This window comes from Vipera ursinii (genome assembly GCF_947247035.1).
Source record: "Vipera ursinii genome assembly, chromosome: 2".
Lineage (NCBI taxonomy): Eukaryota > Metazoa > Chordata > Lepidosauria > Squamata > Viperidae > Vipera > Vipera ursinii.
Window position 1 is genome coordinate 228,237,545 of NC_139513.1, and position 24,554 is coordinate 228,262,098.

A 24,554-nucleotide genomic window follows, 5' to 3' on the forward strand; every position below is an offset into this window, starting at 1 on the left:
AAATGATTTAGCTTAAATAGCAATCTCCAATGTTTAATTTGATGTGGAGAGTATATACGTGCGCACCGTATATTGCTTCTGGCAAAAATGGAACTGTATTTTACTATTGCACGTGGCATTATTTAGTGTAATATTTCACTATTGTCCCCAGTTGCAGCCAAAAATAATAATTAAAAACCTGTTTTTCATAGAATAAATTACACTGATCAGACTGAATCCCTTTGGAAATGTACTATAATTTTATTTTGGCTGGAACATATTTCTTCAATGACAGTATCGTAATAAGGTGTATGAGGAAAACAAGCCAAGCAGTTTTCTAAAGCTAGCCTTGGCTGCAATCTTATCCTACACACATTTAGCCATTTACTGGCTTAAGCTATAATGTTATCCTACACGCTTTTATCAAATAAACTGCACTGTTCAAAAACAGCATAGAGGACAATGAGATTCATTTATTTTTCCTCCACAAGATATAAACAAACAGCCGAATGGCAGGGTTGTGAGGATATTACTTTAGAAATAAAAAATGAATGAATGAATGAATGAAAACTGAATCCCCCAGCCTTCAAGTTCCATATCTGGATTAGAACCAATGGTTCTTATTCTCACTGAGTACTTACCTGTAACATACACTGTAGTTTGTGATATTTAATATAAATATAGAAATTTGTATTCATATACTAATTCTAATAATACATTATTTATGAAGAACTATTCTTCTAGAACACAGGTCTGCAACCCGCGGCTCCCAGTCCTCTGCCATGTGCAGTCCAAAAAAAAAAAGCGGGACTAAAAAATTTCAACCAATCAATTCAAATATGCAGGGTAGGTGCATATCTCGCCTTGGCTCCACTCTTCAGTCAAACCCTGTTCTGTGCATGCGCGCATGTACGCGCATGTGCACACACATTTTTTGCGGCTCCCAGTTTTTCCTTTTGTGAGGCAACCGGTTCCGAGTGGCTCTTTCACTGTTTCAGTTTGCTGACCCCTGTTCTAGAATATTCTTTATCAGTTCACTGCAATATTTGGTAAGAGGAGGAGGAGGAGCATACTTTGTGCCATAATCATTGAAAGACATTTACAGAAGAAAAGGAACCTGAAAAGAATCTTAAGAGCAAGCAGGAAGTTCTTCCAATCTCAAAGTGATGACAGTAGGGACAGATCTGTTTTATAAAAATCAAGTATAAAAAGTGGTAAAACAATTGGATCCAATCCCAACACCTTTTCACCAAAATTCCAATCCCAGCTGTGATCTTAAGCTGAGGATTACTTGTATATAAATAGGGAGCAAACCTTATACTCAGTAGCACCAAAGATGTTACCTAAGCAGGTAATGAAATATATGTAAGCCAGGTGTGGCAAGCCTAATCGCAATGCAGGCCATATGGTGACGTATTGGGAGTTTTTTGCCTTTGCGGAGCCAGTGTGGGTGTGGCCTGCATAACCAAATGCAGCCCGCGGGCCGCCAATTTGACATGCCTGAGGTAAACCAATAACCAACTCAGCACCAAGAATCCCCCCAAAAAACTGTTTCAGATCACCATATATTGCATTATTTTTGGAAATCAACAAATTTTGTTTTCTTTTTTAGTAGAATGCACATGGGAAGTAATGCATGTCAATTAATAAATAAATATATGCAGGAGTTTGAGGATAATTACTTCAAAAAAATTAAAAGAGAAAATTGTATCTTTTTAAAAAAAATTATGACAGAATTGGATAATACTTTACCAATAATGATTCCTTTTAATGAGGCAAACTTTGCTGGAATTCACATGAAAAGGTTAACAATTTTTGTGCATATTATTCATGTGCAAGAACAGCTTTTTCAGTCTAGGACACAGGCATTTCCAAAAACAGTATGCTCCAGAGTTATGTTTTTCAGGCAGAAAAATGGCAATTACAATCTTAAGTATTGGTTAAAAGTCATTTCTAAGACATGACATAATATCTTCAAGAGGTTCTAGAATTGGTTAATATCAGTTAAAATAACCCTCACAGCTTTAATTTACACATACATAAAAGGATAACTTTACAGTGTGAGATTGATTGGATGATTTTTTTCCCTTCATGATGCAAAGGATCAGTTAGTTTTAGCAACTCTGTAATGTTTTCTCAAAATTGTTATTATTTACTCTGTGAAAAGGATTGGCTTGTCTTGATTCTTGAAGCTGCTTAGCCCCCAATCCATTTGATCAGAAACTTTAAAGTACAAAGCATTTCAGACAGCCATCCATCAGCTGTCTGGAACATTTCCATATGGAAACTTTAATAACTGCTCAACATGATACTTCTTGAATTGAATTAAGGAGGGATTATATTTAAATGTATATATGTGTGCATTTTTAAAAAATGGCAGGATACATCTGATTCCTACTCATTATTCATCACCAAAACCAGTTTGAAACATTAAGAGTACTGTCATTCATGGCAAATTAAACTAGACATTATAATATTGAGTAATAATCTTTTCTCAAGAATGAAAAAATGAAATTTTAAAAAAGTGACCATATGAATAGACTTTGGCTATTTTTTGGAGTAATACAAAGATCTTGCTTTTAAAAAAATAATGTGTATTTCTCTAAATAAATTTACAGATATCAGTCCTCAAAGTACTGGCAATTTATTTCCGTAACATGGAGAGCAGTCATAATTCTTAAAACTTATAGTGCAAATTGTTAATAGAGTATTCCTTTAAGCCCATAATTTACCCTGCTTAGTCTGCATTATGATATTTATATATCATTGATTAATAATGGTTTTCAAAGACATAACTCATATCTGTTATTTAATGCTTTGACAAACTGTTAGCTGGATTTGCTAAATTATGTGTCATTGGATAAAGCCAACAAGACAAAGCTCAGGGCTGTTGGGAATTATAAATTTAACCAACAAAACTCAAGATGTATTTGTTAAAGCATGGGATACATTAAAACATATATGCATTGCTTCCAAGAATTATTTCCCAGCACCTTTTTTCATTCTTCATTTGTCTCATTTCCTCCAGCTTTCTCCATATTCCACTAAACTGATACTGATGTCTTTCACTATCTTTGTACAGACTGCAAAATCACATGGAGAAACCTACATTAATAATTAATATTATCAGACCAATTATTGCAGCTCTAACTGGCAGTTTAAGAAGACAGGATACATGTGATACGAAACGATGTATTTTTGAGGAAAAGGGATTAAGTGAAGTATAAATGTGTTGTATGAAAATGAAAATAACTACTTTGAGAATATAATAATATTTTATGCTTTGTAGTTAGCCACTTATATGGATTTGGATTGATGGATGCTGAAGCTATGGTGGTAGAAGCAGAAAAGTGGACAACAGTCCCTCCACAGCATGTCTGTGTTGAGAACACAGATCGACAAATCAAGTAATATTTATTAGAGATATTGATCAAAAATATTTACCCAGACTGTGAATCGTGGCTAATTTTTTTACATGAATGTTTTTATAAGCTAGTTATTAAACAGGATCTTCTTCTTTACTCTTTTGTTGAAAAAAAAGCCTAATGCAAATTATGCTCAATAAGAGTTTGTGCATGCTGTTTGTTTATGCTCCATGCATGCTCAGTCTATGCACACTCAGACAATGTGAGGGAGCCTTTGAATTACCTGTGCCCAACTTTCAAGGGGATAACAATTAACTCTTCAGATAATAGGTTCAGGAGCTTCAGTAGATTCACCAAGCACCTCTTCAAATAGTTCTCACAGCTATGCACAAAAAGAGAGAGGGGAAAAAATACGTATGGCCATAGTTGAGCCCAAAATTTCCATTGCTAAGCAAGGCAGTTGTCAAGTGAGTTGTGCCCCATTTTGCAAACTTTTTTGCCACAGTTGTTAAGTGAATCAATGAATTTTTTTAAGCAAATTTAGCTTTCCCCAGTTGACTTTGCTTGTCATAATCCAGCTGGGAAGGTTACAGATGGTAATCACATGATCCTGGGTTAGCGCAACAATTGTAAATACATGCCAGTTGCCAAGCGCCCAAATTTTGGTCATGTGACCCTGGGGATGCTGCAACAGTTGTAAGCATGAAAATTGTTCGTGAGTCACTTTTTTCAGTGCCATGATAACTTCAAATAGACACTAAATGAATGGCTGTAGGTTGAGGACAAGCTGTACTTCACAGATGTTTTAGATACGATAAATTTACCATATTTGCTAGATATTGAATTTGGCTTGTATTTTTCAAATAGAACAATACGACCAGATAATATTCGTAATGGACCAGATAATGGCGTCCGTTCAATATACAAAGCCACAGGATGTGCAGACAATGCCAATCACCATGTAATATATCTGGAACATGTGGTGGTACGAATCACTATCACACATCCTCGGAGAGGTGATCTGGCAATTTATTTAACTTCTCCTTCTGGAACAAGATCTCAGCTATTGGCTAACAGGTACCCAACCTTTACTTTTATGGAAGTTCACTTTCCAAATTGTGTGTGCTTAAAAAATGTATGAACTTTTTAAAAAGGTAAATTGAGGAACCACTCTGAGAAAATGAACACATCAAGTGGAAATCTTAAATTTTGTTATGAACATTAGCAGAGGCAAGAATAACTATACAGTAATCTTCTGCAATAGCTTTTGTCAGATACTTGGAATGATCATTGCAAATTACAAAAGAGTAGAATAAGAATAGTACTTCAAGAAAACAGTTGAAGGAAGAAATAAATCTTAATGCAGGGGTGTCAAACTGCCGGCCCACAGGCCAGTTGCATCATATGGAGGCCATGCCCACCCCAGGTCCAGCAGTGCAAAAAAAGTCACGTCACAACATGTCAAGCGATGCAGCAAGTTTGACACCCATGTCTTAATGAATCTTATCACTGTTCTTCCTAAAAGGGGATGATGCCAAGCCAAAATATAGTCTGGCCTTGTCTGTATTTAATTCTGACATGACTCTTAATTGCATTTGTAATACTTTTTGTCTTGAATTTTTGTCTTGATGCTCACAAAAGAATATTTCATTCTGGAGTATATTCTGGTCATAAGAGGACTGGGGGGAAAAAGCATCGTTAAAGAAGCTAATCATACTAGTTGATCCCTGAACATGTTATATCTTGAAAGTATGCCTGGAATATAGCCCTATGTATATAATCTAATTGCTATCAGGTTCAAGAATTATGTTAAGCAATTTTGGTTGTTATTAGAAATATACAGAAGACTTTCTCTTATCTATTCCTTTATTTAAATGCTCTTTAGATTAAAAGTGGGCTATTATGTAAGTAGATGATACTTCCAATTGAGCAAAGTGACTCTCTTCTCTTTTGTTTATTGATTATTTTCTCCTCCTGAATCCCTCTATGGAATATGCTATTCTAGAGAGGCCCCAAATAGATACAAGAGTACTTTGGACTGTCCCAAGTTTGGAACTGAATGGTTTGCCAACATATTGGCAATGATAGCTAAGAGTTAAATTCACTTTCTAATTTCACAATTGACACAGGTAGGTTAGATATATTAAAATAAAATCATGTCAGATCACCTGAATAATGTCACTTTAGTTCACAAATTTCTAAACTTTTTAAATGTTTGTGCTTTATTATTTTAGATTTAATAACAATAATTGTATAATTTGACCATTTAAATGAGCATTTATCCTTATAAAAGTAGGGTCATAGCTAGTGGTTCCAAAATACAGCATTACTTCCAGAATCCTTAAGAAGAATCCCTATATTCTTTCTTTGTAGATATTGGAACCTGACACAAATCCATATAGATTATAATCAATTACACCAAATGCAATTTTTAATGAATATATTTTCATGTTGTATTTATACATACATTGCTGTGGTTTTCTTTAAAAGGTTATTTGACCATTCTATGGAAGGTTTTAAAAACTGGGAGTTCATGACGACTCACTGCTGGGGTGAAAAAGCAACTGGTGACTGGATTTTAGAAATCTACGATACTCCATCTCAACTAAGAAATGTAAAGACTCCAGGTATGAACACATTGTTCTGCTGGTTACTTACTTTACCTTTTATATATTTAATATAGTATAGCGTAGTGTAGTTGCTGAGTTGATTTATAAAGATAAAATATTGTTTAGACTCAAAAAAGTGAAAAGTCTTTTGCTATATATCAGGGGTGTCAAACTTGCAATGTCACGTGACATGTCGTGATGTATCATGACTTTTTTGCCATTGCCAGCAATAGAGTGGGCATGGTTTTGCTATGATGCATCCGGCCCATGGGCTGGCAGTTTGACACCTGTACTATATATCAAAGTCTCCCAGCATCAATAGCTAGGGAACCCTGATATTAATCATCAAATGGCTTTTGCAAACTTAGCTATGACATCTGCTGGGAAGATTGGGTGATAATTCCAGCTGTGGAGATGACAGGGAAAGTATTACCCTCCAATTTTGATACCATAAAGTGTTTTTTTCAAATGTTGTCTACCACAGAGATTTAACTCACAACACTTCAACTAAAGCAGGTGTGTCAAACTAGTGGACCACGGGGCGGATGCGTCATGCACAGGCCATGCCCCCCCCAGCTCAACAAAGGCAAAAACCATCACGACATGTCATGCTATGTCACGTGATGCAATCAATTTTGACACTCATGAACTAGAAGATTCTGAGTCCCTTATAAAGCAGCTTCATATTTCTGTGCTTCTGTGATGTAATAATGTTAGATAACTCAGCTAATTAGTTCAGCTGTAGTATAATTGAAATCACTGTACCTCACCTTCTACAACAGGGGTGTCAAACTGCCAGCCCATGAGCCAGTTTCATCATTGCCGGCAATGCAAAAAGAGTCTCAATACATCACGTGACGTGGCGAGTTTGACACCTGTGTTCTAGAACCTTATGGCAAATGCAAGCTTTAGGGTTTTGAAACTCTTTCTCTCAATAGCTCAAAGAAAATGATGGTAAGATTTTTTTTGTCAGTCCCTCTCTTCTCTTCAGCATCAGAGGACGGTAATAAGAAAACCCTGGAGATGTTTTGATTTTCCATCTCTTCCTTTTGGGTGCTGTAGAGAAAAAGACTTTTGAAGGATGTGGGAGCTAAATAAATTTTGGCTGGGCTGTAATTTTCACTTCTTGATCTCAGCATTTCACATTAGCAAAAGTGAACACATCAAATGGTTTCTAAGGATTAGAGAGCAAAAAAAGGGGATGTGGGAATTCTCTTAGTAGCCTTATGTATAAGTAAATATTATCCTGTCAGTTGCTTATAATATACGTTATTCATGCAACCATATGCAGCACAATTCATTTATTCATCTAGAATATTTGTATAGCTTTGTATCTTTAATACAAGTACATGGGCAGCTCACAAACCACAAAATTACCATTAAAAGCTCTGTGACAACCCAGTGGTTTCATGAGATATTAAATAGGAATGGAATGCTTTAAACAATCACAAATTCCTTTTGAAATTGCTATAGGTTCATATTATTTGCCACTAGTATTTTTTAATTTAAAGAGAGATTGGTAGAACAAAAGGTTGTGCATTCAGGATTTGAAATATGTGGGAATGACCTTGGGAAACATGAGGAAGAGACATAGACTAGAGTCTAGACCAGGGGTAGGCAACCTTGGCTCTTTTATGACTCATGGACTTCAACTCCCAGAATTCCTGAGTCAGCTGACTCAGGAATTCTGGGAGCTGAAGTCCATGAGTCATAAAAGAGCCAAGGTTGCCTACCCCTGGTCTAGACAATGGTCATGTAAAAGTTATCTCAATCTACAGAAAGAAAAAGGATGTGAGAAAGTTCTCAAAAGGGAACTTCCCTACTTTTCTAGAAAGTAAAGTAAAGCAAGGGAGAATGGTTTTCAGACTTGCAAGTTTCTGTTATTGCAACCTTGCAATAATGACAGTGCCAATACTCATGGTTTATTCTTGTCAGTACTAGCTGTTGTCTACCTCAAAGGGCTGACAGGATTGTCCTGCTACAGCTATTTTGTGCAGACATAGATATTAGTAGGAGTGAATATTTGGTTATCAACTATTTACTGATATTATGCTATTGGTTGTAATATTGTTTGGCTGCACAAGTATTCCTGGTGCTAAAAATATAGATAGAAATTTCTTTTTCTCATGCCCAAAATTACAGCATACACCAATAATTTTACTTTCTGAATCATCTCATTTTTGCTGCAAATTCTTTTAGTTAAAATATTTTCTTTAAATGGTAGGGATCCAATTCACACATATAGATTCATCATTTGTTCTGGTACAAACTGCTGTTTGTTCTGCAGTTCATCATTTGCAAATGAATGTTTTGTTTGCTTTGAACAGCATTATAACTGAGGAAATATGAAACTTTGCCTGTAGTAGAATAATATGTTTTAATCACGTGAATTCCCACACAACAATGCAGTAGCATAGTTGTATGAATGACTGTGCCTTTGGTACAATTTTCTCATATTTTATCATCTCTCACTCATTACACTAAAGAAAACTCTACCTGGAAATTATGATTAATAATCATTTGTGGAGTGAGCAAAAGCAGCAATATAATTCAAATGTGTTGCATATTCTCATATGCCACATTAGGGGCTGGAGAACCTTTGCTTATCTTGAAAAGGCTAAACAGATTGAATCTAATAAGTACTTGGATAGGAGATTGCCAGGACTGAGTAAGCAAAACAAAAAATAAAACCAAAGAATAAAGCAGTAACAAACCATTCCTTAATATTGCCAAGAAAACTATATAAAGTGTCTATATAATCACCAGGAGTTGATATCAACTTAAGGAAACCTTGATCTTTTATATATGCCCATCTTTCTACTTCCATATACAAACAATAAAAATAATTTTAAATAAGCTATTCGAATGTGTGATATTTTGTTAAAATGTTTTATTTATTACAGTATTTCAAAACTCATTTTCCTGTCTTCCTCCTAAATACTAAAATTGCAAATTTATATTGGTAGGTTTGTACAGATGCAAGATAACGTTTTGTATCAATAAGTGTTTTAAGCATGTTCATGGACATTTATAAAACTCTGTGTGTCCCAAAGAAGAACTGGCCCCCAATGGTGAATAAATTGAAGCTCTTTAACCTGTGCAATCAGGTTAGTTATTAAAGTTGAGGAACAAGGAAGGAGTGGTAATGGGAATCTAGCCCACCTGTGCTTATGGGCCCATAGTAAGTGCCTCCCTTGCTTTCATTATATTTACAACAATATTAACCACTCCATGCAGAATAATGAAACATTATAGCCGGGGTCTTCAAATTGGCTTTTTTATGACTTGTGGACTTCAACTCCCAGAATTCCTTAGCCAGGCACACTGTCTGAGGAATTCTGGGAGCTGAAGTCCACAAGTCATAAAAGGGCCAAGTTTGAAGACCCCTGCATTATAGGCTTAACGTCTAAAAAGATACAGAAAAGATGAATGAGAGGAAAGAGATAAATAGCAAACACAGCTGCAGTGAATCCTTTGTGGGGAGAGCCAGATGATCCTGCCAGAACAGTTGATCCTGCTGCACTTCCTCACAGGGCAGTTCATCTCAATAGGTTCTATGAAGAGGGAGGAAGAGCTCCCACAGTTGCAACAGTGAGTAGTAGAGTGTTTCTTCTCTTCTCTTCTTCACTGGGCAGTTCATCCCTCGTGTCCTGAGCCAGATAGTTTCAACAGCAACAGGTAAAGGCAACAGTTCTTTGAAATATGCTACCATAAATATTGAAGAGAATACGTTCCCTCATAGAATTTCATGTGTTCCCAAAATGATTCATCTAGGCAAATTGAAAGAATGGTCCTTAGTACTTTATGGGACGTCCATCCAGCCTTACTCTCCAAGAAATGATTTTTTAAAAGGCGATCGAGTACGCATGAGTGCATTGGAAGACCCTACAGAAGATTATGGAGTAGATGACTATTCAGGTAACATTAATTATTATATTTAAAATAATACAACCATTAATATAGCCAGCTTTTTTTCTTGCTGTTTATCCATTTCTTCAACCAAGCCAGAAAAGCAGTCTGTAGAAACTTTAAATTCTACTCAATATTTTTTATTATAACTTATGTTCTTGTAGATATTTTGAATATTTGCACTTAATAGCTACTATGAAGAATATTTTTCAAGCCACTTTATATTTTCTTTCTTTTCCATTTTTCTTGAACTTTCTTGTACTTTGCTTTTTACTTTATCTTCTTTCTATTGGTTTGTGTTAGCTTTTACCTTATTCTTTAAACATTTTAATAAAAATCATATATATAATTCTATTCAGCATTTTCAGTTTTTAGTTTTTTTAACTTTCAAATTAGTTGTGTGATGAAACCCAAGTTATCTGTTACGACATGAAGTAATTTCTTTAAGGCAATAAAAAATACAAGGATTCTTTGGTCTTTTTTCAAAGGTCCATGCAATGCTGAATGCAGTAAGATTGGATGTGGTGGACCAGGGCCAGACCATTGCAATGACTGTCTACACTATTACTATAAATCTAAAAACAATACACGGTATGAAACAGTTATTACTTCTCACACAATATGCATGCAATAAGCCAGTCTGAAACTAGTTAGAATTCCTATTTAGAAAAGATTTTATTAGATCATACCAAGATGGCTTCATTTTCAGTGTATTCTCATTTAGCATAGTATAAAACATTTTATATCAGCCGATTATAGATAGTCCTCGTTTAGCAATCTTAATTGAGACTGGCAACCTGGTTGGGCGAAGTAAAGTGGTTGCTAAGTGAATCAGTGACTGCACCAGTGCTTTTTTGTTAAAGAAAAAGGTGCCGGAACTCACACATGTCATGCAACCCGCCTTGCCTACCCTACAAGGTTCCATCAGAAAAAGGTGCCAGAACTCCGTTCTGAGCGTTCTATGAGAAAAAAAGCCCTGGACTGCACTTTAGATTTCTTTGGCTTAACACCTACAAAGTTGTAAATATGAGATCTGATCACAAAATCACTTTTGTGATTTTGCTATACTGTAAATGGTTTCTAATGTTGGAATGTCCATACAGGGGTTAAATGAATGTTATTGTAGAGGAATTTAGAGCTGACCTTTGGGGAAAGTATGAAAATGCATGCAGGGAAGAACTTGGACAAGAGATTATATAGTCCAGACATGAGAAAGAAATTCAAAATAACCCCACCTTGATTTTGTTTAAAATAAGATAAAACAGAAAGAAACTTGGAGAAACTTGCAAGAGTGATGTCACCTTTTGAGGTAGGCCCAGTCAAGAAAGAAATATGCAGCGTTTCTAGGAATGCTGCTTTGTTGTTGTGGGGAATAACAGCAGAATTTTGAAAGCCTATCTAAATAACACATTAACATCGCTATCCGTTATATGGAAATACCTGTATTACAATCTTAATGCCATATGTACATACATACACACATCCTTCATGCTATTCTCATTTCAGATAAGCAGTGTTATGGAGAGCACACAAAGGAAGGAAGAAATAGTAAGCCAAAGAAATTAAAAGCATGAGTTAAGACAGCATTCATTATATATCATCATAGCCCTCTGACTTTACAAATCTGGGCCAGAAATCTGCCAAGGGCATTCATAGACATACTTAATAAATTCCCTAGAGATTTTGCATTTAGTTTTTCTGCCTTTCCCTTTATGCAAGGAAATCATGATAACATTTTTCCAATTGTCAGACACAGATGTAGTCTTCACCCCCATATTAACACCACATTGTGTAGTGATTCCATAAGAAAATCACATATGTTAACAGTTACACCGTCTACACAGCAGCCTTATTTTTTCTTAACATTCTTACTTATTTATTAGTTCATCTTTTATGTTTTTCTTGGACATTAACATTTATAGCATTTGTTTTACTTCCACACTTTCATTCCCATATAAATCTGTAAAATGTTCCTTCCAGCATTCCCTCTTAGCGTCATGCCAAATCATTTCATCACTTATTTGCTCAGTTGGAAGCTCCTTATTTACCACTGCTCACCCACTTCCAAAGCATTTTATTGTTATCAAAATTATTCTGCATTTTGTTGTTTTTTTCCCTTCGATTGTAATCATCCCTTTCTGTGTTTGGCTACATTCTTTGTAATATTTTTTCTCTCCATATATTTATCTAAATTCTACTTTATGCCACTTAAAAAAAATAACTTGAACATTGGAATACAGAATGGGAAAGAGTTCAACAAGGTTAGAAATACACACTTCAAACTTAGTCATGAAAGATGTGCTTTTTGAATTGATTTGGTCCAATGTACATTTGCTAAAAGATTTGCATCTTAATTTTCTTAAATCATGCTCATCTAAAATGCAATTTTTTAAATCTTAAATATTGTGTATTTAGAGTTATATCCCTCTGTCCAGTTAAGATTGGAAGTGAATTGAGCTGTTTTGTTTAAACAAAAAGAAGTGTTTGATTTATATTTGTATCTGGCTCTAGTATCGGAAAACAATTATTCTGCTTTTGTTATTCAAACAAAATTATTTGTTATCTGATTAATTCTGTTCAGCTCAATACCATATATGTCTCTTCTTTTTTTTTACAATAAAGAATCTGTGTTTCCAACTGTCCACCTGGTCACTATAGTGCAGACAAGAAACGTTGTAAAAAGTGCTCGCCCAACTGTGAAACATGTTTTGGAAGTCATAGTGATCAATGTAATACCTGTAAACCTGGTTACTTTATCAATGAAGAGACTAGAAGTTGTATTACCACCTGCCCAGAGGGCTTTTACCTGGATAACAGTAAGATTTTTTTTTTATATTTTTCGATTGTTTTAATATTCAAGGAATTGTAAAATTAAATGCTTACATGCAGTACATTCAATATAGTGCTGTTCATTTCAGTTTGAACTCTGTAAAATTTTAATCAGAACTTTAGAATTATATACCAAACAACTCAAATGTGTTAAAAAAAACCCACTTAAAACCAATAAAATGAAGCATAATAAAAATCAATTTGTTGCTTTGTGGACAGCCAGTTGATTGACTGGACAGCCTTGAAAATCAATTAAATAAATACATAAGCAAACAGATAAACTGTTATTCAAAGTTTGATGAAACAAAGAAGACTATGCGGTTTTGAAATATTATGTCAAACAGGGTCAGAATGATCTCTATAGCAGATTGTTCTATTTATAGGTAAGCAAGAAATAAACTTATCTCTTAACCAGAACACAGATAATTTTGCTTGTTGTGACGTAGTAGAAAAATGGGGTTTTAATTTCTAAGTAGTTTAGATAGTCTTTATGTAATAGTATTACAAGTTTCTGAAATGGAGAAAAGGAGAAGTATGATATGGTATGGTATGGACATTTAGGTATGGTATGGCAAGGTTAAAGAGTTCATTGAAGGTGAATACAGGTAGTCCATAATTGAGCCCAAAATTTATATTGCTAAGTGAGAAATTTGTTAAGTGAGTTTTGCCCCTTTTTACATCTTTTTTTGCCACATTTGTTAAATGAATCACTGCAATTGTTAAATTAGTAATATGGTTGTTAAGTGAATTTGGTTTTCCCATTGATTTGCTTGTCAGTAGGTTGCAAAAGGTGATCACATGACCCCTGGACATTGCAACCATCATAAATGTGAGTTAGTTGTCAAGCATCCAAATGTAAATCATGTCACCATAGGGATGCTGCAATGGTCATAAGTCACTTTTTTCAGTGCCGTTGTAAGTTCAAAAGATCATTAAGCAAACCTTTGTAAGTCAAGGACTAACTATAATATATACATGCCCTGAGTCTTCGGAGAAGGGCGGGATATAAATGGAATTAAAATAAAAATAAAAAATAAAAAAATATCCTATTCTTTTTTAAAAGAAAAGAGTATCTGACATTACTAAGCAGGTTTACTATAAGTAAATGAAACAAAACAGGAGTTATTGAATGATATTTTTCCAGATGTAATGACATTTTGGAAATATATTTACAATTACAAATTACAAATAAATTGGGAAAAATTGGTATGTAAATATTTAATATTATTTAAGTGTTAATTTAATGTACTTTTGAATATGATTAATCTTAATTTTCTTCTGCATTGAATTTCTTTTTAGATAAGATTGTCTGCCGTAAATGCAGTGAAAATTGTAGGTCATGCACTGAATTTCATACATGCACAGAATGCAGACATGGTCTAAGGTAAGGAAATGTTTGACTTTAATTAACATGATAATGAAAGAAGTTTCTAATTTTCCAGAAAAATATTATTTAACATTATATTTAGCTTTTATGTGAAGTTGTTTACAAACATTTTTGCAAATGCACGTATTGTCCTGATTAATCATGGATTAATGTAGAACATAAAACCAAAGCACTGTATTCTCATTCTGCAGTATGTCTAATATTTAAGAATTATCATACAGAAAAAATCAATAATTTGTTTTTGTAATTGTTTCTATAATTTATGTAAATCCACAATTAAAATATATCTTTGTTGGTTTTTAATAGCCCAAAAGCTTCTGAGTTGTTCAGATTCATAATCAGGCTAAATGATAAAAAAATGAACAGTCTGAAGATAAAATAGGAAAGATTTCTTTAAAAGGCTAAAACTTTTATTTATAGAGTTTGCAATTTATAATAGTACTCATTTTTCATGGATATTGTAATCTGAATTAGCTATTGCTAGATGTTGTAACTGTCAGGTACCAGAAGCAATACTGAAGCAAGTTTTTTTTAAATTGAAAAAACACATGCAATTTCACTCCATCTGAAGAATTTTTTTTTATTGAAAAGTTTTAAAATACAGTTTTCCTTTAAAAAAACCCCCTTCCCCCTCCCTGCTCCCCCCCTACCTCCCCCCAACCACCCTCCCTCCTCCCCTCCCTCCACCCCCCCCTCCACCCCCGACTTCCCAGAGCTAAATACAAGGTATATATATATAAAAAGGCAATCATAAACAACCATATACTAACAACTATAAATTCTAAAATCCATCACTCTCTAGCTTATATAGGATAAGACACACCTTAACAATATTAAATATATATAAGAAACTAGAATAAAAAAAGAAAAAAAAACGAAAGAAGACTTATTCGAATGCTACATAAAACTTCTTAACCCTATACTTGTTCTGGATAAACTCAATCCATTTTCTCCATTCCATAATATAACGTTCTTGCGAATGATCTTTCAAATAGGCCGAAATCTTCGCCATCTCTGCCAGGTCGGAAACCTTTAAAGTCCACTCTTCTATGGTCGGCAATTCCTCTTTCTTCCAATATTGGCCTATCAAAAGTCTTGCCGCCGTAATTAAGTTCAACATCAGCTTGGTGTCCACAACTGTAGCGTCTGCAATTATTCCCAACAAAAAAAGTTGCGGACAAAACTTTATCCTCTGTTTAAAAATCTTCTGCATATTCCACCAGACTTTTATCCAAAAAGCCTTAACCTTCTTACATGTCCACCATATGTGAAAATATGTTGCATCTTCATCACCACACCTCCAACATTTAGGCTGATAATTCGGATACATACTTGCAAGCTTTTTAGGATCTAGATGCCATCTATAAAACATTTTGTAAAAATTTTCTCTTAGATTTTGAGCTTGAGTAAATTTTACGTTCCTCACCCAAATCTTTTCCCACGTGTCCATTGTAATAACTTCCTGGATGTTTTGGGCCCATTTAATCATACAATCCTTAACAAGCTCTGTTTCTGAGTCAATCTCTATCAATGCAAGATATATCCGTTTAATATGTGCTGGTCCCTGATTTCTAATCTGCTTTATCAAATTTTCATCAGTCATTGTAAATCCATTTTTCTGGTCTTCTTTCCACCTGGCCTGTAATTGAATATATTGAAACCAAGTTTGAACAACCTTCTCTTCTCGCAAGAGGCTATATGATTTCAAACACCAAACATTCCTTTCCAAGCTTAAAATTTCCTTGTACGTAGTCACATCATGTTTGAAACCAGCATGTATATTTTCTATTGAGTGTTTTGGAATTGCCCACAATGGTATCTTGCTGCTTAGCTTATGTCTATACTTCTTCCAGACTCTCAGCAATGCCTGTCTTAAAATATGCATCCTAAACACAGTATCTACCTTCTTATCATACAACAAATATGCATGCCAGCCAAACAACAAATCATGGCCCTCTAGCATGACTTGGAATGCGCTTAAAAGCTCCAGCCTTGTCCAACTGTACATCCAAAACACCATTCCAGTCTCCCATAAAAATAAAAGATTTATAGTCCAACTGGGTAAGCTCCATCTGAAGAATTATGTTACTCCTTCAACACTTTTCTGCTACATATATACTTGCTTGTATTGATAAAGAAAATATACTGAAGTTCAATACATCAGTTAAAAACACACCTTAATCAATGAGTCTTTAATAAATGATATAAATGGCACTCACTATAATCCATAAATGTATTTTCTCTTCCTCTTAAATTTATTAGCTGAAATTACCTAAATCTCCTTGTGTTTTTTGTAGTTTACAAGGAACAAGATGTGCTATACGCTGTGAAGCAGGCAAATATTATAATGGCAGAGATTGTGAGCCATGCCATCATACCTGTGCTTCTTGTGAAGGTATTTCTAATATTATTTTTGTTAATTAAATAATTTATGCCTACCTTGCAACAAAATGGAATAAGTACTAAGCTTTGTAGAAAGACACAATGCTATCATAAATATGGTTGTCATTAGGCCATGCTCAGATAGAACCCATTGATTACAGTATGAACAGCTTCTCTCTTTCTTTGCTGGGGTAACTATTATCAACATTAACAAGAAAAACAAATCTAAAACAAAACCCAGTATAAAACAAAAGCCAGTATAATTGGTTGAGCTTGAACATCTTTTTAACATTCTTGTTTACATGGAACAATACCACTTTTCATCCCTCCAAATTAGTAATTACTCTACTAAATTATACAGTGAATATTTACTATCTATGCTTTATTGAGGATACAGCACTTTTTTATCATTTTTGTTCTGTTGGCTTTTGAGGCCCAGGAGCAGATGCTTGCATCAATTGTACAGAAGAATATTTTATGGAGAATGGAAAGTGTGTGGTAACTTGTAGCAATGGCTACTATTTGGATCACTCATTAGAAAATGGATATAAAACTTGCAAAAGGTAAATGATTATTATGAGCTATGTTACATTTTAAATCAGATGCAAATTTTCCCCCATTTTATATGTGAACCATAAAGGTGACTTAGCAGTTAAGATACTGGGTTAGTCAACTGGAAAGCCAGCAGCCCAGGTTTGACACTCAAGTACCATGCAACGGTGTGAGCTCCCATCTCGCACCAACTTCTGCCAACTGGGTAGTTAGAAAGCATGCAAGTGCGAGTAGATAAATAGGTACCATTTTGGTGGGATGTTACAGCGCTCTGTAATGTCATGCTGGCCATAAGACCATGGAAATGTCTTTGGACAGCTCAATGGCTTTGAAACGGAGATGAGCACTGACCCCTATAGTCAGCAACGACTAGCAGAGTAAAATCCGCAGGGGACTCCTATACGTGAACCATAACTAAGCAAGAAACAAACTGCCCTGCTGAAAAGAAATTATATTTTCTAAAAATAATTCCTACTACTGAGCTTTTTAATTATCCAACCTCTACCAAGCATTAATAACAATTTCCTATCAGACTGTGTTAATGAAGCTTCTGGGTATTCAGAAACCTTTGAAATATTTCTAGGATATCTTTAAGGGCACAAATCCTCCCAAGCCAAGGTTAAGATGGTGGCTGAGAGTTAGGCATAATTTTTGTGAGGTGTGAAAATGTGATTGTGCTCTGTGGTGAAATTTTACAATGACCAACAGTCTTACCATATACAATTAGTCATTCACAGGCAAGAATTCTTCCCCATCATTCTCATTTTTTGTCATCCAGACCCCATGGGTTGAGAGTCAGGAGGCATCATGGAACTGGTTGTCTAGCTAAAAAGGGGGGGGGAAATGGAGTAATTTCTGTAAATGCCTTCTAGTCCCAAAACAGACATATAAAAGGGAAATTGATGAACTGAAATTTCTGAGCAACCAAGTTATTTGACACGGCCACTAGATTATGATTAACTTTGTGGAAATGTTGGATTTTCTTTGTGTGTGATGAGCCTTCAAGATCTCAGAGGCCTAAAACAAGAGCAAAAATAGGTTGGCTTACGGGAATCTAACTATCATCTTTGCTATGTTATTTTCTGTGTTTACATCCCCATTACAGAATCTTGCATTAATTCAAATAAGAATTAAATCAAGCAGTATTTGATTATAAGACAAATAATCAACATGGATCCTAGGTATAACTTGCTGGTTTTTGTTTTCATTAAGATGTGATGTCAGCTGCTTTGGGTGCAGCGGCCCAGGAGAAAGAAACTGTACAAGTTGTCCAAATGGCTACATCTTAGATACAGGTCTCTGTGTAGTTGGTCTTGTCTGTAAAGATGGTGAGTGCTTTTTTCCAACTAATTTTTTTTTATTTTTCCTTTGTTTAATATTGTTTGGGCTTTAAAAAATAATCTCAGGAAAGCTTAACTCCTTTATTGTTTTTATTCCTAATAGGAAAAACACAGGCTATCCTTCCACCTCATCATTCTCATCATTTATCAATAAGCTAAAAGAGTAGTCTATTTTCATATATTTGCTTAAAAGCTTCTGAAAAGAAATTGAATGTACAAACAGTATTAAGAGATCTAACACTGCATGAATGAAAGAATAAAAATAGATTTTTTTAAAAAACTGCACATAGAAGCCCCAAACAAAGAGAGAATAAATCAGCTGCTGAAATTGTCCCCCAAATGTGAATTACTGGGAAATTTTAATTTTGCAAATTCAAAATATAAAAGAATTGCAATAGTGGCAAATATCTGTGTGTAGGTATAGGATGAGGGTGAAGGTTCATTCTTCAAGTTTGTGGGTTGGTTTCCAAACGTTTCGTTACCAGGCTAGGTAACATCTTCAGCAGAGTTTAGGAGTAACGAAACGTTCAGAAACCAACGAACCTTCACACTCATATAAAAGAATTGTTATTTATTGTGGGAGTTGAACTTTTGCTATAGTGTGTGAGTATATGCATCAACTCCCTGAAAAAAATTAGTATCCTCAAACAGAAACAATTGGGTTCCTTTCAAGCCTTTCACAATATAGTGGATTCCTCATTCTCAAAGGCCAGCTATCTTAATCCTCCAGATGTGTTACAAAGATTCAAGGATATGACTCGACAATATTTGGAGACTCCAACTAGTCCAGCACTCCCCAACTTTTACGGCTTGGCGGCCTGACTGGGCGGGGGGAGGGGAACAGGGCCGTGCGAGCGGTGGGCTCACATGTCCGTGCACACCTCCACTCACACAAGAAAGAAGAGAAGACTTTGGGGCACATTTTTGCACTCCTTCAGGCTTCTCCACACCAAAAGACCTGAAGCAGTGCGAGATTGCTCCTCCAAAGTCTTTTGTCTGTTTGCAGCCTTTGGGGGGTGGGGTCTCTTGCTCCTTCAGACTCAGCAAGGCTGCCTGACACTTCAAAAGCAGATCAGGTGTCCTGCACACGGAGCCTCGGTGAGTCAGCAAAACTGAACAGGGCATACTCATCCCCACTCAACCTCTGTTCTCACCGCTCCACTTTTGGAGCATTGGAAGCAGGCAGCTTGGCAGCCTGGGAGAGGAGAGGGGAACTGGCCCACACAAGTGGTGAGCCGGTGCACACATGCGCGTGCACAGCTCCACTCACAGAAGAGAGAAGAGAAGCGCAAGTAGAGCTGCGCTCGCACACCAGTCCGCCTCTCACATGGCCCGGTTCTGAATAGGCCACGGCTCAGTAGTGGGCCACGGCCCAGGGGTTGGGGACCCCTGCAGTAGACTACGTAATTATGGGGTCAGGTATGACCAGTACATCTATGTACTGGAGAACATAGCAGAAAACAGAAGCAGGCTTGGGAATGAGTGTTAGGATTTTTCTACAGGGATAGGCAGATTTCACCAACTGTTTATGAAAAAGTAATTTAACAAGGCAAAAGCCATATTGCTATTCCTAGAAAATGATCACCATTGGGATCTATGTAAACGTATCTTCTTTTAAATTTATTATCATTTTTATTTCCAATCCAAAGGAATCTTTGAAGAAATTATATTGTCTATCTATCTGAAAATAGAACAGAATGTGGCCAAATTTGGACTTGGGAGAGAAGTTGACTAAATAAATAAATGTTTGAAAATGTGCCAGATCTAGCCAAGGGGGAAAAATCCAGAAAAAAATTTCTACCAACTTAAGTTTCTTGATTTTTTTTCCTTCTGGTTATGTGACCAGAGCAAAAGTGCTGTTAAGAAAATGTGCAAAAAAAATTACAAGTCATGGCCTCTATGTTTTCTCTATCTTATAAAGATAGGCTGAGATAGCAGAACAAGCAATAACTTCTGGTTGGTTTCATTAGTATCCACAGTGAGTCAGCTGTAATAAAGATACACAGTGGTGTAGCAGATCATAGTGCATCTTGTTAAATCCTTTTGTTGAATGGAAAGAAATTCATACAGGCTAATCAGCAAACAGTGCAAGTTTACTAAAAGAATTTTAGTTTTGTTCAAATATCTGCAAGCACCTTGGGGTAAGCATCAAGTGCATTAAAGAAACACTACGTTCAATGCTAAACAGTGCAACGTCTCAGCTTGTTTTAATGATGTGTAAAATTTGCAGTGACCCTTTGATTTCAGATAAGTTTGTCTCTCATCTGCAGTTACAACTGCTCCTACATTCAGTTTTTCATATCACCTACCATTGTATGCCACCAGCTTTTCTCCTTGCTCCTTTCATTGTAGCTGAATGATTTTTGACAACTTATTGATCAACTGTGTGATCTGTTTTTTTAACCTCTGTTCCTGTTCTGGTTGTTTTATATCCTGTCCAGGTGCTCTTTTCATGATTTGTATCCAACAATTTCCTCCAAACTGAAATACTCTATTCTAAGATGTATAACTCATATCCTGGCTATTGCTTCTCATGACATTCTCAGAATAATTTTAAGCTATATTTGGGGGTGAGGAGAGGAGTTTCCTGATACTTAAGGGAACCTATGACTTGGAAATCAAATTATTTAAACCACAGTAAACCCTAAATTAAAAGGGACGCGGTGGCTCAGTGGGTTAGGATGCTGAGCTTGTCGATCGGAAGGTCGGCAGTTTGGCGGGTCGAATCCCGAGTGCCGCGTAACAGAGTGAGCGCCTGTTACTCGTCCCAGCTTCTGCCAACCTAGCAGTTCGAAAGCATGTAAAAAATGCAAGTAGAAAAATAGGGACCACTACGGTGGGAAGGTAACAGCGTTCCGTGCGCCTTTGGCGTCTAGTCATGCCGGCCACATGACCATGGAGATGTCCTCGGACAAGCGCTGGCTCTTCGGCTTTGAAACGGAGATGAGCACCGGCCCCTAGAGTCGGAAACGACTAGCATGCATGTGCGGGGGAACCTTTACCTTTACCTTTAAACCCTAAATTAAAACCCTTTAGAAGACCTCAAATGCACAGACACAATAAGTTTCTATACATGGATAAAATCCCATTTTCCATTTATGAAACTAATATGCATAAAATACATGAAATATGCTTCTGTAAAAGACATTTGGATTTAATGGATATCTACTTTCATTTCCCACTGGTCTGCTAAATCAAGGGTTTACTGTACAACTGCAAGATTTTTTATGATCACAGTAATATATGCAGAACTCTGAATTTACAGAGAATTAATGTATGCATTATGCTAGGCCCCTGCTTGTGATCCCTTTTACTGTAGTTTAGTTTTTAGTTAAATAGCATTTAAAATGTTGCAAGATTCTTAACAACATAATGCTTTCAATCTCAATAACAATATACGTAAGTGCTATCAAGAGCATCTTTATGTTCAATGAGCTTCACAGCATTTGCCACTAACAATGAATTTCAGAAAACAAAACTTCAGTGAGCAATATTTTTCATGCACATAGTAGTTTCAAGAGTGATTTTATTTTATTTTCCTCATTATTTCATAGTTCTCTTTTTAAAAAGCATGTATAAAATAACATACTTTTGCACACAGTAAAATTGCTAAATCAACAAGTATTGCAAGATCCCTTTAACTGACTGTCTGGAAAAAGTGCTTAGCATCTTGGATTGTGATAAACAGGACATCAGATTTATCTAAATGTGGGACTGGACTTAAAATCAGATTGAAAACTCATGTTCTTCACAAGGACAGGATAATATTCAATTTGCCCTTTGAATCATCCCAACTGCAGCCTCCAATCGCTCTATAATAGAACTGGGGGGGGGGTTAGAAGGAGCTGCTAGACTAGAAAAAATCTATTTCCCCTGGCAAATGCTCTTCCATTGGCAGCTACTTATCTCTGGATTTTCCCCAAAGTGAATGATCAAACAGTACAGTCCACCCAACTTATATTTATTACTTTTTCTCTTAAATTGTAGGAAAATTATGCATTACATCCTGAATCAGACTAAGATTTTTCTCCATAAAGTAACAAGTGAATAAGTTAAAAAGAAATTATTCGGATGGACATAATAAACAAATTCCTTTGCAATTGCACAGTGAGCAAGGGAATCTTCACTTTAAGCATTTTGGGGAGCACAAAAAAAATCAGAATACTATTCTATTAAATTCAGTATGATCTAAATTTATGTGTATATTCTTGTGTGTTTCTGTTTAATATTCTTTTTAAAATTCATAATACTCAATAAGATATTTCTGACTGCATTTTTCACTGTTTTCTAATATTTCTTTTTCTGATTCTTTTTTTTTTTCCTTCTTACATAAATGGATACAAATCACTCCTTGCTACAACACAATGTATTTTCCTGAATGCTGTTGTGACTGAAATTCCTTTTGATGGAAACCCAATCTCCTATTTGCTACCTGCTCCTGATCGATCTCTTCTATCAAATTTGCCTGTCTGACCAATTAAATCTCCCTCTACTTGACACCATGCTGTTCAAACCTCAACCTCCTTCCACTCTCTATGACCTCATGAAGCAACGGAAGAATCTTGGGCAGAAGGTGGCTTCTGTATGCTAGTGAAAAAAAATAATCTTTGCCAGCGGAAAGTACTTCAGCAACTTTGCTGCAGAACATGTACACTAAAAGGCTGATTTGGCTTCTCTCCAGGCATTCTTGTTCCTGTAGACTTATAGATTAATCCATATTATTAAAAAAAAGGGGAAACCCTCCCAAACCACCTTTTTTCTCCCTCTTTATCTTTCTCCCCCTTGGGGAGGCGGTGAACTCTATATTGGAACTTCAGATACAAAACTACAACGAACCTACCTTTCATTACTGGGTGTTCAGAAAAAAAACATCTGGGATCACAGTGTCAGTAGGGTGTGACCAAAGCATTTGATGCCAAATTAAAGTCATTCGACTTCCTGTCAATTCAAGGACATGCCTGGATATATTTTTTTTTTTTGACAAAAATCTGCTTTCCTTTTTTTTTTCCTGCTTGTTTCCCTTGAAGATGTGTAGAGTGCGCCAACAATACAGCACAAGTTTACAATGGATTAAAACACAACAAAAAACATACTTGCATTAGTCTTTTTTTCCCTAATGTAATAAGAATGAGAAGAACTCTAATAAGACACTCTGAAAAGAAATAACATCTTTTGTTGCAAAACTCATGCTTTGCTTGCATTATAGTGGTGTCTGCATTTTTTTAGTCAGATTGTATGTTGGATAGCATTTGCTCGGATTCAATTTTTTACAATTAAATTCTCCAACAACTTTTCAGAATTCTGGCCAGATCAACCAGTATGTTTTGAAAAATATGTTTCTAAGTGTTAGGGTGTTATTCTGTTATGAATAAACTCTGAAAAATGCAATTTATCCCCACCACCACTTTTAACTGTAGTTTGTATGCCTGAATCTACCAATATCAATAAGCTAGATTGTGCACTTGTAAAACTTTGATACCAATATATTTCTTTGACTATGGGCCATGACTTCAGATCAGGCAAGTTAAATATAAAAATTAAATGAAATAATTTTAATAAATAATATCTAATTTAAGTGAACCAAATACTCTTATCAGGAATCAAAAAACAGTAAGTAGCAATCAAATATCAGTCCATATAATATATATTGAGAAATATGAGTAGACCAAATTAATTTCAATCCCAAAACTATTTTCAGCAAAAAAATATCAGTTTTTAAAAAAGAATTTTCAAAAAATATGTTGATATTTCTCTTTAGATATTTACTTTTTGTACCTTTATGCTTATCATTTATCTTCCTTTAGCTAACATCAAATTCTTCTATTGATACTTTCTGAAACTCAAATTTTTCCTACCAAGTATTTCATACATTTATTACACTGTGATGCATACATGGATATGCCAAATATTCCAGCAAATAGTATCATGTTTAGTAAAATAAGGTCTATAAGCAGAGCTTGTGGGATTTTTTTGCCTAAAAGTGAATAAAATGAGCACATCCATTATCTCATATCCATGTATGGATTTCAATATCCCTTCAGCAAGTAAGTATAAATAGACTCATGCGTGGATTATGTTATATGTAGTATGCTCAATACATTCATAATATATTGCTTTCTGAATAAAAAGTAATTCTTTGGATTTCAGCAATTCTGAAAAATGAATAGATATGATATTCAGATTACAATGGTACTAGTATAAA

The 24,554-nt window shown here is 35.3% G+C and overlaps 1 protein-coding gene across 1 annotated transcript in view; it reads left to right on the top strand.

The window, feature by feature from the left end:
• Window positions 1-24,554, top strand: part of PCSK5 (proprotein convertase subtilisin/kexin type 5) — a gene marked incomplete at both ends in the record, with an annotated part of 224,946 nt that overhangs the window by 147,400 nt on the left and 52,992 nt on the right. Inside the window, 10 exons of the mRNA XM_083351165.1 lie at window positions 3,269-3,386; window positions 4,212-4,421; window positions 5,835-5,971; window positions 9,728-9,871; window positions 10,351-10,453; window positions 12,485-12,678; window positions 13,991-14,075; window positions 16,376-16,473; window positions 16,894-17,023; window positions 18,225-18,340. Of these exons, the coding sequence (XP_083207291.1) occupies window positions 3,269-3,386; window positions 4,212-4,421; window positions 5,835-5,971; window positions 9,728-9,871; window positions 10,351-10,453; window positions 12,485-12,678; window positions 13,991-14,075; window positions 16,376-16,473; window positions 16,894-17,023; window positions 18,225-18,340 (1,335 nt within the window). The remainder of the gene's footprint in view (window positions 1-3,268; window positions 3,387-4,211; window positions 4,422-5,834; window positions 5,972-9,727; window positions 9,872-10,350; window positions 10,454-12,484; window positions 12,679-13,990; window positions 14,076-16,375; window positions 16,474-16,893; window positions 17,024-18,224; window positions 18,341-24,554) is intronic.